This window comes from Microtus ochrogaster, unplaced genomic scaffold (assembly GCF_000317375.1).
Source record: "Microtus ochrogaster isolate Prairie Vole_2 unplaced genomic scaffold, MicOch1.0 UNK3, whole genome shotgun sequence".
Taxonomy (NCBI): Eukaryota; Metazoa; Chordata; class Mammalia; order Rodentia; family Cricetidae; genus Microtus; species Microtus ochrogaster.
This window is the reverse complement of record NW_004949101.1, coordinates 8,232,312-8,245,008: the sequence shown is the minus strand read 5'-3', so window position 1 is coordinate 8,245,008 and position 12,697 is coordinate 8,232,312. Positions and strand designations below refer to the sequence as shown.

Below are 12,697 nucleotides of genomic sequence, written 5' to 3'. Positions count from 1 at the left end.
TGTAGACCAGGCTGGTCTCGAACTCACAGAGATCCGCCTGCCTCTGCCTCCCGAGTGCTGCGATTAAAGGCGTGTGCCACCACCGCCCAGCCCGAGGAACTGTTTTTTCATCAGTTAAAGTCTTATTTCAGTTATTTTTTTCAGAATAGTCTGCTTGAAGTACATATATGAGGCAAACTGACACTATAAAAACTAGTAAAAATGTAAACTAGTAGACACTGTGCACTTCTGCTCATCCAATAGCTCTCCATGCAAATTACTAAGCATGGAAAAAAGTTCACAGCTTCATCCTTTATGCTATGAAAATAAATTATTTTAAAAGCTATTTAGTTCTGCTTCCTGAGTTTTGAGAGATTAAGGTACTATATAAACATAAATATATATGTACATATCCACATATATTTTTAAAAAATTTGTTTTTAATCTATATACAAAAAAATGGACACCATTTTTTTTTACATATATTTTTGTTTGTTTTTTAATTTTTGAGACAGGGTTTCTGTTTGGCTTTGGAGCCTGTCCTGGATCTCGTTTTGTAGACCAAACTGGCTTCAAACTCACAGAGATCCTCCTGCCTCTGCCTCCCGAGTGCTGGGGTTAAGATAGCTACATTCCCTTAAACTTAACCCTTAAACTATTTCTGTGTACTTGAGATCACAGAGATAGTGTCCAGTTATTTGACTCTCTGTTTTTTTCTGGCTTGGAATTGCTCTGTTTTGTTTTTCACAGATTTAATCAGCAAAGACAAGGCAGGATCTGAGTGCTGCTTTTGTGTTGCCTTTCCCGTGTCCTGCTGAGCTCTCTCCACTGCTTGAGTAAGTAGTTCTTCTTTTCGTTCTCGTTGCCGAGCTTTCTCTTCAAGAATTTTTTCCATAGCTTTTGTCTTCTTGAAATTAGGATCAGAAGGATCCAAATTGAATAAGTGGGAAGTATACATTGCCTGAAACCGTGCGTCGCTAACATTTACCTGTGAATTCAAAGAGAACAAATAAGTAAATAAAGGCAAAGAGCTGCTGGCTCTTAGTATACAAGTGTGTGCACTGTGCAATGAGGCATCAGAACCATTTTCTACAACCAAAAAAAGTCTTCTACTTTGTTATTTGAGACAAGGTCTGTCTTTTAAGTCTAGGCTGGACTTGCTGCTCTTGAACACAGGCTACTCCAGGTCTTGGCGTCCTAAGAACTCGGATTACAGGCATGTGCCACCACGTCCAGGGTAGACTCAATGGACTCTTAAGGCTTGCCCTTCAATGTGAAGGATACGCTGTTCTCTTCCCCTAAAACCAATCTACTTGAAAGGGAAGAATAGTGGCCCATGTGTATAGTGGTATGTAACTTGGATCATTACTTTCACTGTCAGGGAAGTGGTTCCCAAGGCAGGGCTTCTACTCCTCACTTAGCATAATACTGACTTCTGTCCACCATAAATAAGTCTATTTGGACACTGCTTAACTGCTTGGAGTTTAAGCAGTCACTGCAGTATGTGTAATTTTAAGAAATTTTAAACTTGGTGTTAAGCAAAAGTAGTTACTAGCTAGGCCAGGTAGTATGGGGCAGTAATCCCAGCTACTCAGGAGGCTAACTACAGATTTAAGACCACCTTGGGCATCTTAGCAAAACACTGCTTGAAAATATAATGCAAATGGTAGTTGCAGATGTTGCTCAATGGTAGTGCTAGCCTAAACCTGTGTGAAGTGCTAGGTTTAATCACCCTGGAATCACAAGCAGTTATTGGGTGAGGGCAAAGAAATCCACTCTCCAGTCCAAGATTTGTAAGATATAAACCCCAAACTTATCCTCTAGATGTTTCTACAAAAAGCACTATGGTTGTACCTTGAAAAGTATACCTGTCAATCCAGTCAGGCTTAGCACCGAATAACAAAGAAAAAACCTGAGTGTACTGGAGATGGATTATAGCTTTATTTAGTTATAGTGAAGATGACAGCCATGATACCAAGAGTAACAAAGGGACTCTCATGAAAATTCTGTGTGTGTGTACAGGTGTCTGTGCCTGCATGCAGAGACAAGAGGTTGATGACAGGTGTCTCCTTTAACATTGTCTGCCTTATATTTTAAGATAGTTTCTCTCAATGAAGCTGGAGCTTTATCACCTGGGAAGGCTGGCTGTCAGCAGGTCCCCAGGATCAGTCTGTCCCTATCCCCTACAGCCCTGGGTTATACACATATGCTACTGCTCCTAGCTTTTAGTGGGGTTCTAGGATCCAAACTTAGGTCTCATGAAGGTCCAGCAAGTTCTTTACCCACTGAACCATCTCCACAGCCCTCATGAAAACAAAGTTCGTGTGGTGTGTAGAAGTTAGAGAACAACCTGAGGGTGTCAGTTCTTTTCTGCACCATGTGGAAGACAGGGCCTGAACTTGGCTGTCAGTCTCAGAGGCCAAGTGCTACTACCTGCTGGACCATATCACAGTTCCACAGTTATGTGTGAAGGCAGAACTCATAATAAGAAATTATTCTTTGCTTTTTAATTAGAAAAAAACAGTTCATCAGAAACTTCATGGGGACAGAAGCATACATGGACAGGTAGAGCAACAGTGGCCTTGTGATCTTTCTACATACTATGAAGAAGCTGATGTCCTCCCTCCACTTTGGCCAAATTCAACATTCAACCGTCTCTTCTTCCAAGTTCACTAGTGGAAAATGTTAAGTAAGTCCTAGTAAAATATGGCCGTTAGGACCAGGCACTTACCATAAGAAGAAAACTGAAGAGGAACAGAAATATGATACAAAGAAATTAAAAAAGCTTGTCCACTATGTTGGCTACTGTACACAGTGAGAGTGAGCCCAATATCATGTGAACCCTCCATGCTCAGCTACCTCTCAAAGCATGAATATCACTGCTTCTGGTTTTAACATTTAAAGGCCACAGATTTTTGTTTAACACAGCTACCAAATTAAAGGTAACAATTTCACTTAAGAGCTCATCACTCTGGGATGAACTGTGTTACAGTTGCTCTATTACCATTAAGGGATCTTTAAGGGTTTTTCAAGGGTAACTTCATGTCTAATTTCTATATCCAGAACTGCCTTTAGATTTAATTCCACCTTCAAGGAGCTAATAATGACTTGTGCTGCCAGTTACCTCAAAGTCATCCTCAAGCAACTCCTTGTTTTTCATAAGCTTTTTCTTTTTCTTTTTGCTCAGATTCTGGTGTTCCACAATCTTGTCATAATTGAAGTGCTTCTTGCTGTCTTCTTCCTCATCCATTACAAGCAAGGCCATTTCAGCCTATGGAAAGAAACAGACAAAACTTCAAAGGTACAGCAGAGTTTTCCTGCACTGCTACTCTGAGGACTGCTTACAGTCATGTTGTGGGAGCTGCGGGCCTGCTTTTCGTCCCACCCGGCTCCCACCACCGGCTAGCTTTACCCAAAATAACAACACACAAATTGTATTCTTTTAAACACTGCTTGGCCCATTAGCTCTAGCCCTTACTGGCTAATTCTCGCACCTGGACTAGCCCATTTCTAATAATGTGTGTAGCACCCCATGGTGCGCCTACGTCCATCCTGGGTTAAGAGCTTAATCGCGTCTGCCCGGGAGAGGGAAGCATGGCCTCTGAGCTCACTTCCTCTTCCTCCCAGCATTCTGTTCTGTTTACTCCTCCCACCTATGTTTTAACCTATGAGGGCCAAGCAGTTTCTTTATTATAATTAACCAGTGACCTTCCTCCATCACAGTCAATGAGTGGAGAGTAGAAAGAGGTCCATTCGAGGCTGTGATGTGAGGACCAGGAATAGTCTTTATGCAAAGGACAGATGTCCATCCTTGTAGAGTAATCTGACTAGCAAGGGAATGAGAGCCCCGGGTCTTTCAAATACATTTCATTTCCACCTTGTTCTCTCTAATGACAGGAAATTTACTTTGTGATTCAAATTACAGCTTCCAGATGTGCACTTTAGCAACTAGGAAAATTCTTTTGCTCGTTTTTTTTTTTCTTGTCTCTTTCAATACTGATAGACTTTCATGAGCAGACTCAGCATTTGATTTTGAGAACAAGTATTCTGTTTCTCCTGACCATGGCAGAGGGACACCTCACGAGTCAAGCAAACAACCACAAGCAATGCTTTGTGACACTTTAATTTCTTCTCCTTCCACCACTGGCACTCACATTCAGCTTCCTTACTGAATGACGTCTCATGTCTTATGAGGACTACTTAACATGCAATGGGGGAGAGAACAGAAGAATGTATTAGACTGAGCAGTTTGGGCGGTCAGTCAAGGCCCAAAGCCTGTGCCCCTGTGTTACGCATAAGCTTCACAGCATTTCTCATGAAGATTTAGCATTGTACATTAAACTTGTATTTACTACTAATAAAAGAGAAATTAGCATTTGACAATCTGTAACAGAAACTGTAACAGGATCAATAGATTCAAAGGATATGCAAATACTACTTTATGTTCCAACAACAATATCTTCTGTTTCGGTCATATTAAAGGGTGAGAATGAGAATATCTACTTATTCATAAAGGGCTTGAGAAACTTTTACTCCATATTAGCTGGAGAAATAGTGTTTGGTTAAAGGTAACATTTAAAAATATGTGACTAGAATATTTATGTATCTTATAATGTATTTACAAAACCCACTGGAAAAATCAGTTTTAAAATTAGAGACACTGAAAACCCACATGAATCACATCATTCCAACTCCTCAGACCAAGCATCGATAAACACTCAACAACGACCACTTTCTACCTTTTGTTTTTCTAGTTCAGTTTCTTCCTCTGAAGATGTGCTGCCCTTTGCACATTTCGTTGATTTTTTCTTTATACCTGGTACAACAAACCAACAGAGGAGGGTTAAAATGACAAGATTAACAGGCAAAATCTGTTTATACTATAAACAAAATGAAGAAGGCCATGGGCATAAATGGCATACACAAGCCTGAAAGGTGCCTAAGTGCTGCAAGGAAGGAATTTCTGTTGGTGTGTGGCACATTTCTGTAACACTAGCACTCAGCAGAGGACAAAGGGTTGTGAGTTGTGAGTCTGTATATAGTGAGACCACCTCAAAACCAACGCAAAACACCAGTAATCAATAAAGAGAATCACTAGACCATGTACTGAAAAAAATGGCTTAGTTCTTTTGGAGAGAAAACAAAAATCCCACACAGGTTATTTAAAAGAGTGAACAATTTGCTTCATCTTAGAAAAAAAGAATTGGTTATGCCCTTATCTGTAAAACAGGTTTGTTTTTTTATTTTTAAATCTATTTTGGTGTGTCTGTATGCAGCTAGGTATGCATGCAACACATCAAGTGTGAAGGCCAAGGGACAACTTGTGGGAGTTGGTTTTCCCTTCCTATCATGTGGGTCCTGGGAATCTGAGGTCCTGGACATGGCAGCAAGCCCCTTTACACCCTGAGCTATATCCTGCGTGTATGTGTGTGTACCAAGTGTATGCCTGGTACCCATGGAAGTCAGAAGAGGGTATCAGATCCCTTGGAATTACAGTTACAATTGAACTGCCATGTGGGTGCTGGGAACTGAAATGGAATTCTCTGCAAAAGAAGTAGGTGCTTTTAGTTACTGAGCCATCTCTCCAGCCCCAAACATGGAATTTAATAAAGGCAAGTACCTGTAGTGTTAGTCTAGGGACTCCATGGATTAGTAAACTGTAAGAATATAGTTACTGTTTGGCACATATTATTATATGGTACCTGCAATTATTGCCATTATTGTCTGATTATACTTGTTTTAAGTTTCTTAGTAATTGTGCTGATACTATGACTTTTTTTCTTTCTTTTTTTAAAGGGATGTACTGCACACTTTAGTCCTACTTTTTCAAAAGCAAAATCTTTTTTAAAAATATTTATTTATTATGTATACAATATTCTTTCTACATGTGTGCCTGCAGGCCAGAAGAGAGCACCAGACCTCATTACAGATGGTTGTGAGCCACCATGTGGTTGCCGAGAATTGAACTCAGGACCTTTGGAAGAGCAGGCAATGCTCTTTACTGTTGAGCCATCTCTCCAGCCCCCAAGCAAAATCTTTACAGAGTTTATACAATTAGGGCTGGGTAAGGCTTAGGGGTCAAGTGCTTGCCTCATATGAATGAGGCCTTCCGTCTATCTTTAGCACTAAAAAAGAGGAAAGTTATAAATTGGCAATAAGAAAATAATTCCAATGTCTGTAGCACAAATTCTAATTGGTATCAATACTAAAAACCCAGAGTTAGACATTGGTGTTAATGCTGAAGATCAGAGAAGCAGAGTGACCAGCCACTAGAGTTCTTTTTACTTCTATGAATGCTCGGACACACGGGGCAATCCATCCTCAGACTGCACTGAACTCTTGTCTCCTCCTGCCATACAGTCCCCTCTCTGTCCAACAGCCATATCACTCCTGTCTCCACCTCCCTGGTGCTGGGATTGAAGGCATGAGATTTCAAGTGCTAGGATCACCTTTGTGTGAGCTCTGGTTCTTGTTTAGACAGATTCAATCTTGTATAGCCCAGGGTAGCCTAGAACCAACAAAGAGCCCTCTGTCCTGGGACTAAAGGTGTGTGCCACCACTCCCTGGCATCTAGTGGCTTAGCTCTGTGCTCTGATCTTCAGATTAGTTTTTTATTTGTTGAAACACAAACAAAACATCATTTCAAAAATTTCATTTCCAAAAGAAAAAATTAACTTTCATCTTAGAAGTATATTTTCAAAATTCTCCTAACTCTTTTGATAACAAATTGCAGTTTAGGGGAAAAATAACAAATCTCTGGTGCTCATACTGGCTCCTAACCCAACCCAAATACCACATCTGGCATCAATCAAAATCAATTCTTTCACATATTGAAAGTTTATACAATTTTATAAGGTGTATAAGTTTAGCTCTACAGGATGCCCAAGGGCAAGTATGTTATAAATATACTCAAGCTCACCTTCTTATACTACTGTTCTGGTTATGTACACTCTTAACTACATACTTTTTATTTGCTTTAAAAAAAAACTCATTTACTTATTTATTTTACTTCCTGGCTGCACTTTCTCCTCTCTCCTTTCTTTCTAGTTCTTCCCTCTAAGGCCCACTCTGTTCCCATCCCCACATACATTCCCCCTCAGTTTCTGTTTAGGAAAGGGAAGGGTTCCCATGATTATCAACAAAACATGACATATCATACTGCTAATCATTATGTCTTGAATATTTTTGGAAACTAGGTATATATCCTTAAGTAATGACTGCATTTTACTTCTTTTTTTAAATATTTTTTTTAATATTTATTTATTTATTATGCATACAATATTCTGTCTGTGTGCAGGCCGGAAGAGGGCACCAGACCTCATTACAGATGGTTGTAAGCCACCATGTGGTTGCTGGGAATTGAACTCAGGACCTTTGGAAGAGCAGGCAATGCTCTTAACCGCTGAGCCATCTCTCCAGCCCTGCATTTTACTTCTATAGTACTAATCTCCAAGATTTATTTTAACAAATTAACAATGAAGGCAATATTGTGGCAATACATTTATATATCAATTTAAGCTACCTGAGTAAAGACAAACCAAAACAAACAAACAAACAAACAAACAAACAAAACCCCAAGACAATGAATTTTGAGCTAATACCAGCTCCATCTAAGAATACCTATTGTCTAACCACTACTGAAGAGAAAAAAAGAACCCACCATCAAGCCTTACTCCTGGAGGCACAAATGAAAATACAAAAGCTCTTATTTACTTCCTTACAGGAACTGACTTCTCTAAGACTACAAGTAGGCTTCCATACATTCTAGTTGGTTTTGTCAACTTGACAGAAACCGAGACATATTTGGGAAAAGGAATCGTAATTGAGGAACAGCTTTCATCAGACTGCCTGTGGGCATGTCTGTGGAGCATTTTCTTGATTAATGGTTGATGTGGGAGGATCCAGCCACTGTGGTCCATGCCACCCTTGGGCAAATGATTCTGGGTGGTATAAGAAAGGAAGCTGTGCAAGCCAAGAAGCAGTGCTTTTCTACAGTCTCCGCTTCAGTCTGTCCCTTCCTCTAGAACAAACCTCTTCCTCTAGGAAGGGACATCACCTTGAGATGATGGATGGTTGTGGAAATGTCAGACAAGTGGTTTGAATAGGAATGGCCCCCATAGACTTATGTGTCTGAATGCCTGGCCATAGGGAGTGGCACTACTAGGAGATGTGGCCTTGTTGGAGGAAGTCTGTCACTATGGAAGTGGGCTTTGTGGTCTCATAAGCTCAAGCTAGTCCTAGTGTGGCAGTTTCCTGCTTCTACTTGTAGATCAAGATCAGAACTCTCCACTCCTTTCCCAGCACCACGCGGGCCTGCTTGCTGCTATGCTTGCCATTATGATAATGGACTAAACCACTGACAATGGAATCCAGCCTCAATTAAATGTTTTCCTTATTAAGAGTTGCCGTGCTTATGACTCTTCACAACAATAAAAATCCCAACTAAGACATATGTCTGTAGTAATAGTAGCGGCAGGCTGCATCCCCGGCACCCGGCCGCCCGCATGGCTAGCTTTACCCGAAATAATTACACGGACACTGTATTCTTTTAATCACTGCTTGTCCCATTTCTATCTAGCGTCTTCTAGGCTAACTCTCGCATCTGGACTAGCCCATTTCTTATAATCTGTGTAGCACAGCTGGGTGCGCTTACCGGGAAGCTTCTAGCCTACGTCCATCCTGGGTCGGAGCTTCATCGCGTGTGCCTCAGAGAGCAGAGCTCTCGCCTCTGCCCGCAGGAGTGGAGCATCATGTCTCTCTGAGGCGTCTGCTCCTGAGAGGAGAGCTGTCGAGTCTCTGAGCTCACTTCCTCTTCCTCCCAGCGTTCTGCTCCGTTCACTCCTCCCCCTACGTTCTAACCTATCAGGGCAAGCAGCTTCTTTATTTAATTAACCAATGGCCTTCCTCCATCATATGTCCTTCCTTTCCCAAGTTGGTAGTAGCCAGTGTTTTATCACAGCAACAGAAACTAAACTAGGACACTGTCTTCCTACACCCTGTTGGATCATGAGCACAGAACATTACATCAATCTTTGTTCTTTGCTATACTTTGTATATACACTGGTAAAGAAAAAATCGTTTATCCTGGAAAGAACAAATTTGAAATCTGATATGGAATTCCCCTCTGTATGCTGTGAATGTTTTATTACCAATTGGTTTGTAAACAGAGACTGCTTGTTCATTTCCCAGCTGCTCAGACCACACAGTAACTATATTAATTATAACACTGTTTGACCAACAACTTAGGCATATTCCCAGCTATCTCTTATATCTTAAATTAACCCATTTCTATTATTCTGTGTATCGCCACGAGGTATGTATGGCTTATGGGGTAAGGTTCTGACATCTGTTCTTGCATCTGTCTTTCTCCTTCGGCAGCTACATATCTCCTTGACTCCACCTACTCACACACTTTCTCTCTGTTCTCATTTCCTGCCTGACTTTACTCTGCTAAGCCATTGGCGGAAATAGCTTCTTTATTAACAGAGGGGAATCCCACATCATTGATTAATAAAAAAACCAACCAACCAACCAACCAAACAAACAAACAAACAAAAAAAAAACAAAAACTGCTTCGGCCTATAGCAGGGCAGAATAAAGCCAGGCAGGAAATCCGAACAGAGATATGGAGAGTAGGCAGAGTCAAGGAGACAGACGCCAGAACTTATCGACAGGCCACAGTCTCGTGGTGATTCACGGTTCAATAGAAATGGGTCAATTTATGATGTAAGAGCTAGGTAGGAATAAACCTAACCCTTGTCCAAGCAGTATTGTAATAACACAGTTTCTGTGATTATTTAGGTCTGGACAGCCAGGAAATGAAAGAGTAGTCTCCAACTACAGAAATTAACTGAAAATTATTCATTAAATCCATCTGTTTATACATATATACAATATATATCAAACATTTATTTCAAAGTCCAGTTGTACTGTAAGTAATTGTACTGATGCATAAAGTATGGGAGAAGACATCATGGTGACAGAAGTCATGGGTCATTTAGTAAGTTGGCTTGTGGTCTAAGAAATATGCCATTAGTAAATTCTGCCACTATGTGAACATTACAGAGTATTCTTACCCAAGCTAAGTTGGCTTGGTCTCTAGATATCAGGTTACTGAACCACCATACGTCAGATATGTAGTCTGTATTATTATATGGTGTGAGGCTTTATGGAAGTATCTTCTAACAAGTGCTGAAAGTCTCTCACAATGAGTGCTTGCTCACTGAATGGATACCAGGTGTGCAAATGGCTTTGCACTCTGTTTACACTACTACTTAAAAGGGGCATTTTCTTTTTGTGAAACACCCTGTAAGGTTCAGCTGGTTCTCTCCTGTCTTGGTCTCCTTTCCTGTGGCCTTGCTGCACATTCTATACTTTTGCCTCTTGATTGGCCTTCAGATTTATGTCTCGTCTTTATCCACTCCTGGTTATCCTGGCCAAAGCAACCTCTTTAAACTTGAGAACTCATTTAATTGATTTCCTTTGGCAATAACCTCCCTCAAAATGATCTGTTTTTTTTTGGCCAACAATGGACTTTTTTTTTCTGTTAAAATTGAGTTTTCTAGTTCTCACTAGTATCTCTTTCAACATGCTTTCTTTGCAGGAATCAGCAATATGTTAAGAGACACACCAGATGACGTCACTTTCCTGCTTTAAAGCTATTTGGTGGCTTTCTACGGTCAACAATAAAATCCTAACTTTCTGTCAAGACAACAAAGCTCTGCAGGTCCCTTCCTATTAGAAATCCACCCTAGCTCCACACAGAACTCCCTCTCTGACGGTGCCCCACCCAGCCATACGATGACCTTCAATTCCTTCAACAATGCACAACACGTCCTTTCTCACTTTACATCCTTTTCCTTCCTGTGCAATGCTCTTCCTCTGGCAGTCTGTGCCCAAGGTCCCAACTCAAATCTCAACACCTCAAGGGAGCCTTCTTTGCCTATTCTATTTACAAGACACAACATTTTCTCTTTCTCTCCCTCATTATCTTCTCTGCACCATTCTTTTAAACACCACACTCATATAATCTTGCTTCTACTTTTGGTACATCTTCCCTGAAACCAGACTGTACAAAAGATACCGTCTTGTCTTTATTGCTACAGCTATAGCTCTAGTTTATCAGACTGCACTGCATTTAACAATCACAATATTTAATGACAGAGAGAACAAACTTGGCAAGACACCCATTTTAGTCATACATTTCATGTAAAAAGTTCTCATTCTATTTTCCTTTAAAACAACGAAGTACCGCTAACTTTTAAAACAAGATAGAAGTCGGCGGCGGTGGTGCACGCTTTTAATCCCAGCACTCAGGAGGCAGAGGCAGGTGGATCTCTGAGTTCGAGGCCAGTCTGGTCTACAGAGTGAGTTCCAGGACAGGCTCCAAAGCTACACAGAGAAACCCTGCTTTGAAAAACAAACAAACAAACAAACAAACAAACCCAGATGATAGAAACAATTCTTATGGAGCATTCTGAAAAAACACATTGAAAACAAATTTTGCCTTACTAAGAATATTTGATACTAATGCTAGGGAAAGCTTACATGCAATTTAGCTGCTACCCTATACTACTGAACTATTTAAGTTATTCTCTGAATGCTGCTCTGAGCTCTGCAATCTGACCAGATTATATATGTCAAATGAAGCACTTTGGACACAGAACAAGGAAGCTTCAATGCTTCACAGTTCTCAATAATTTTGTTTCAGTCAAGGGACAAGGCTAAAATTCATCATCTTTTAGAAATGATCACAAAGGTATGAGAAAAAGCAGAATATGCTAGGTTTCCACTTCCCTTTTCAATTCCTAAGAATCTCATAGCATATAATAGAATTTATTCAACTTAATCTCCTTTCACCAATAAAATGTCAGCGCTAAAGGGCCGTAAAAACCAGTAAAGAATTTTAAGCATTTTGACTTTTCCTGTTGAGAACTGTTCTGGCCCACTGGTCAGGAGGGACAAGAAGCAGGGAGATCTCATAAACTACTTCTCTTTACAAGGCTAGCTTGGCGCTCTCAAGAATAAGTACTGGGAGTTCATGTGTGTGTGAAATAAGGATGAGGGGAAGGCAAAGCACACAAGAGCAATGAATACTTACAGTGCTTTCTGCACAAACTTGCCAAGTATGGCCTCAACCTTACCAAACACATACACCCAAAAGATACAAATGAAAATATCTGGGAAGCATAAGTGGTATAAAAACCATGGCGACAAGACTCTTTAGACATAAGAAGCTGCTAAGTCATCTTAGCCTAGGGATTTGAAGAAAATTGGAGCTATGAGAAAAGCTGGCTTTTAAACTGTATTTAACAAGGGTAAATGAAAAAGGGACTAAATATTAAGCATAGATGCCTTTGTATATTTGAATAGAAAAGGCTATTATACTATCATTTTATGCTTACATTTAAAACTACATACATGCTAGACAAATTCTTCACTGTCTTTGCAGAGACCTGCTCTTATAGAGGTCCCAGGTTAGGTTTCCAGACTACATGGCAGCTCATAACCATCTGCAACTCTAGTTTTAGGTGTTTTGACATCCTCTTCTGGCCTCTTTGAACACTGCATGCATGTAGTCCACATACATGCAGGCAAAAGAGTCATACACAGAACATAAAAATAAAGAAATCTGGCCGGGCAGTGGTGGCACACGCCTTTAATCCCAGCACTCGGGAGGCAGAGGCAGGCGGATCTGTGTGAGTTCGAGACCAGCCTG

General features: G+C 40.5%; 1 protein-coding gene across 1 annotated transcript in view; it reads right to left on the bottom strand.

The window, feature by feature from the left end:
* Positions 1–17: 17 nt before the first annotated feature.
* Positions 18–12,697, bottom strand: part of Esf1 (ESF1 nucleolar pre-rRNA processing protein homolog) — a 48,975-nt gene continuing 36,295 nt past the window's right edge. Inside the window, exons 11-13 of the mRNA XM_026788448.1 lie at positions 4,719–4,859; positions 3,104–3,250; positions 18–967 (exon numbers count right to left, since the gene is read on the bottom strand). Coding sequence (XP_026644249.1) covers positions 674–967; positions 3,104–3,250; positions 4,719–4,859 — 582 coding nt within the window. The 3' untranslated portion in view covers positions 18–673. The remainder of the gene's footprint in view (positions 968–3,103; positions 3,251–4,718; positions 4,860–12,697) is intronic.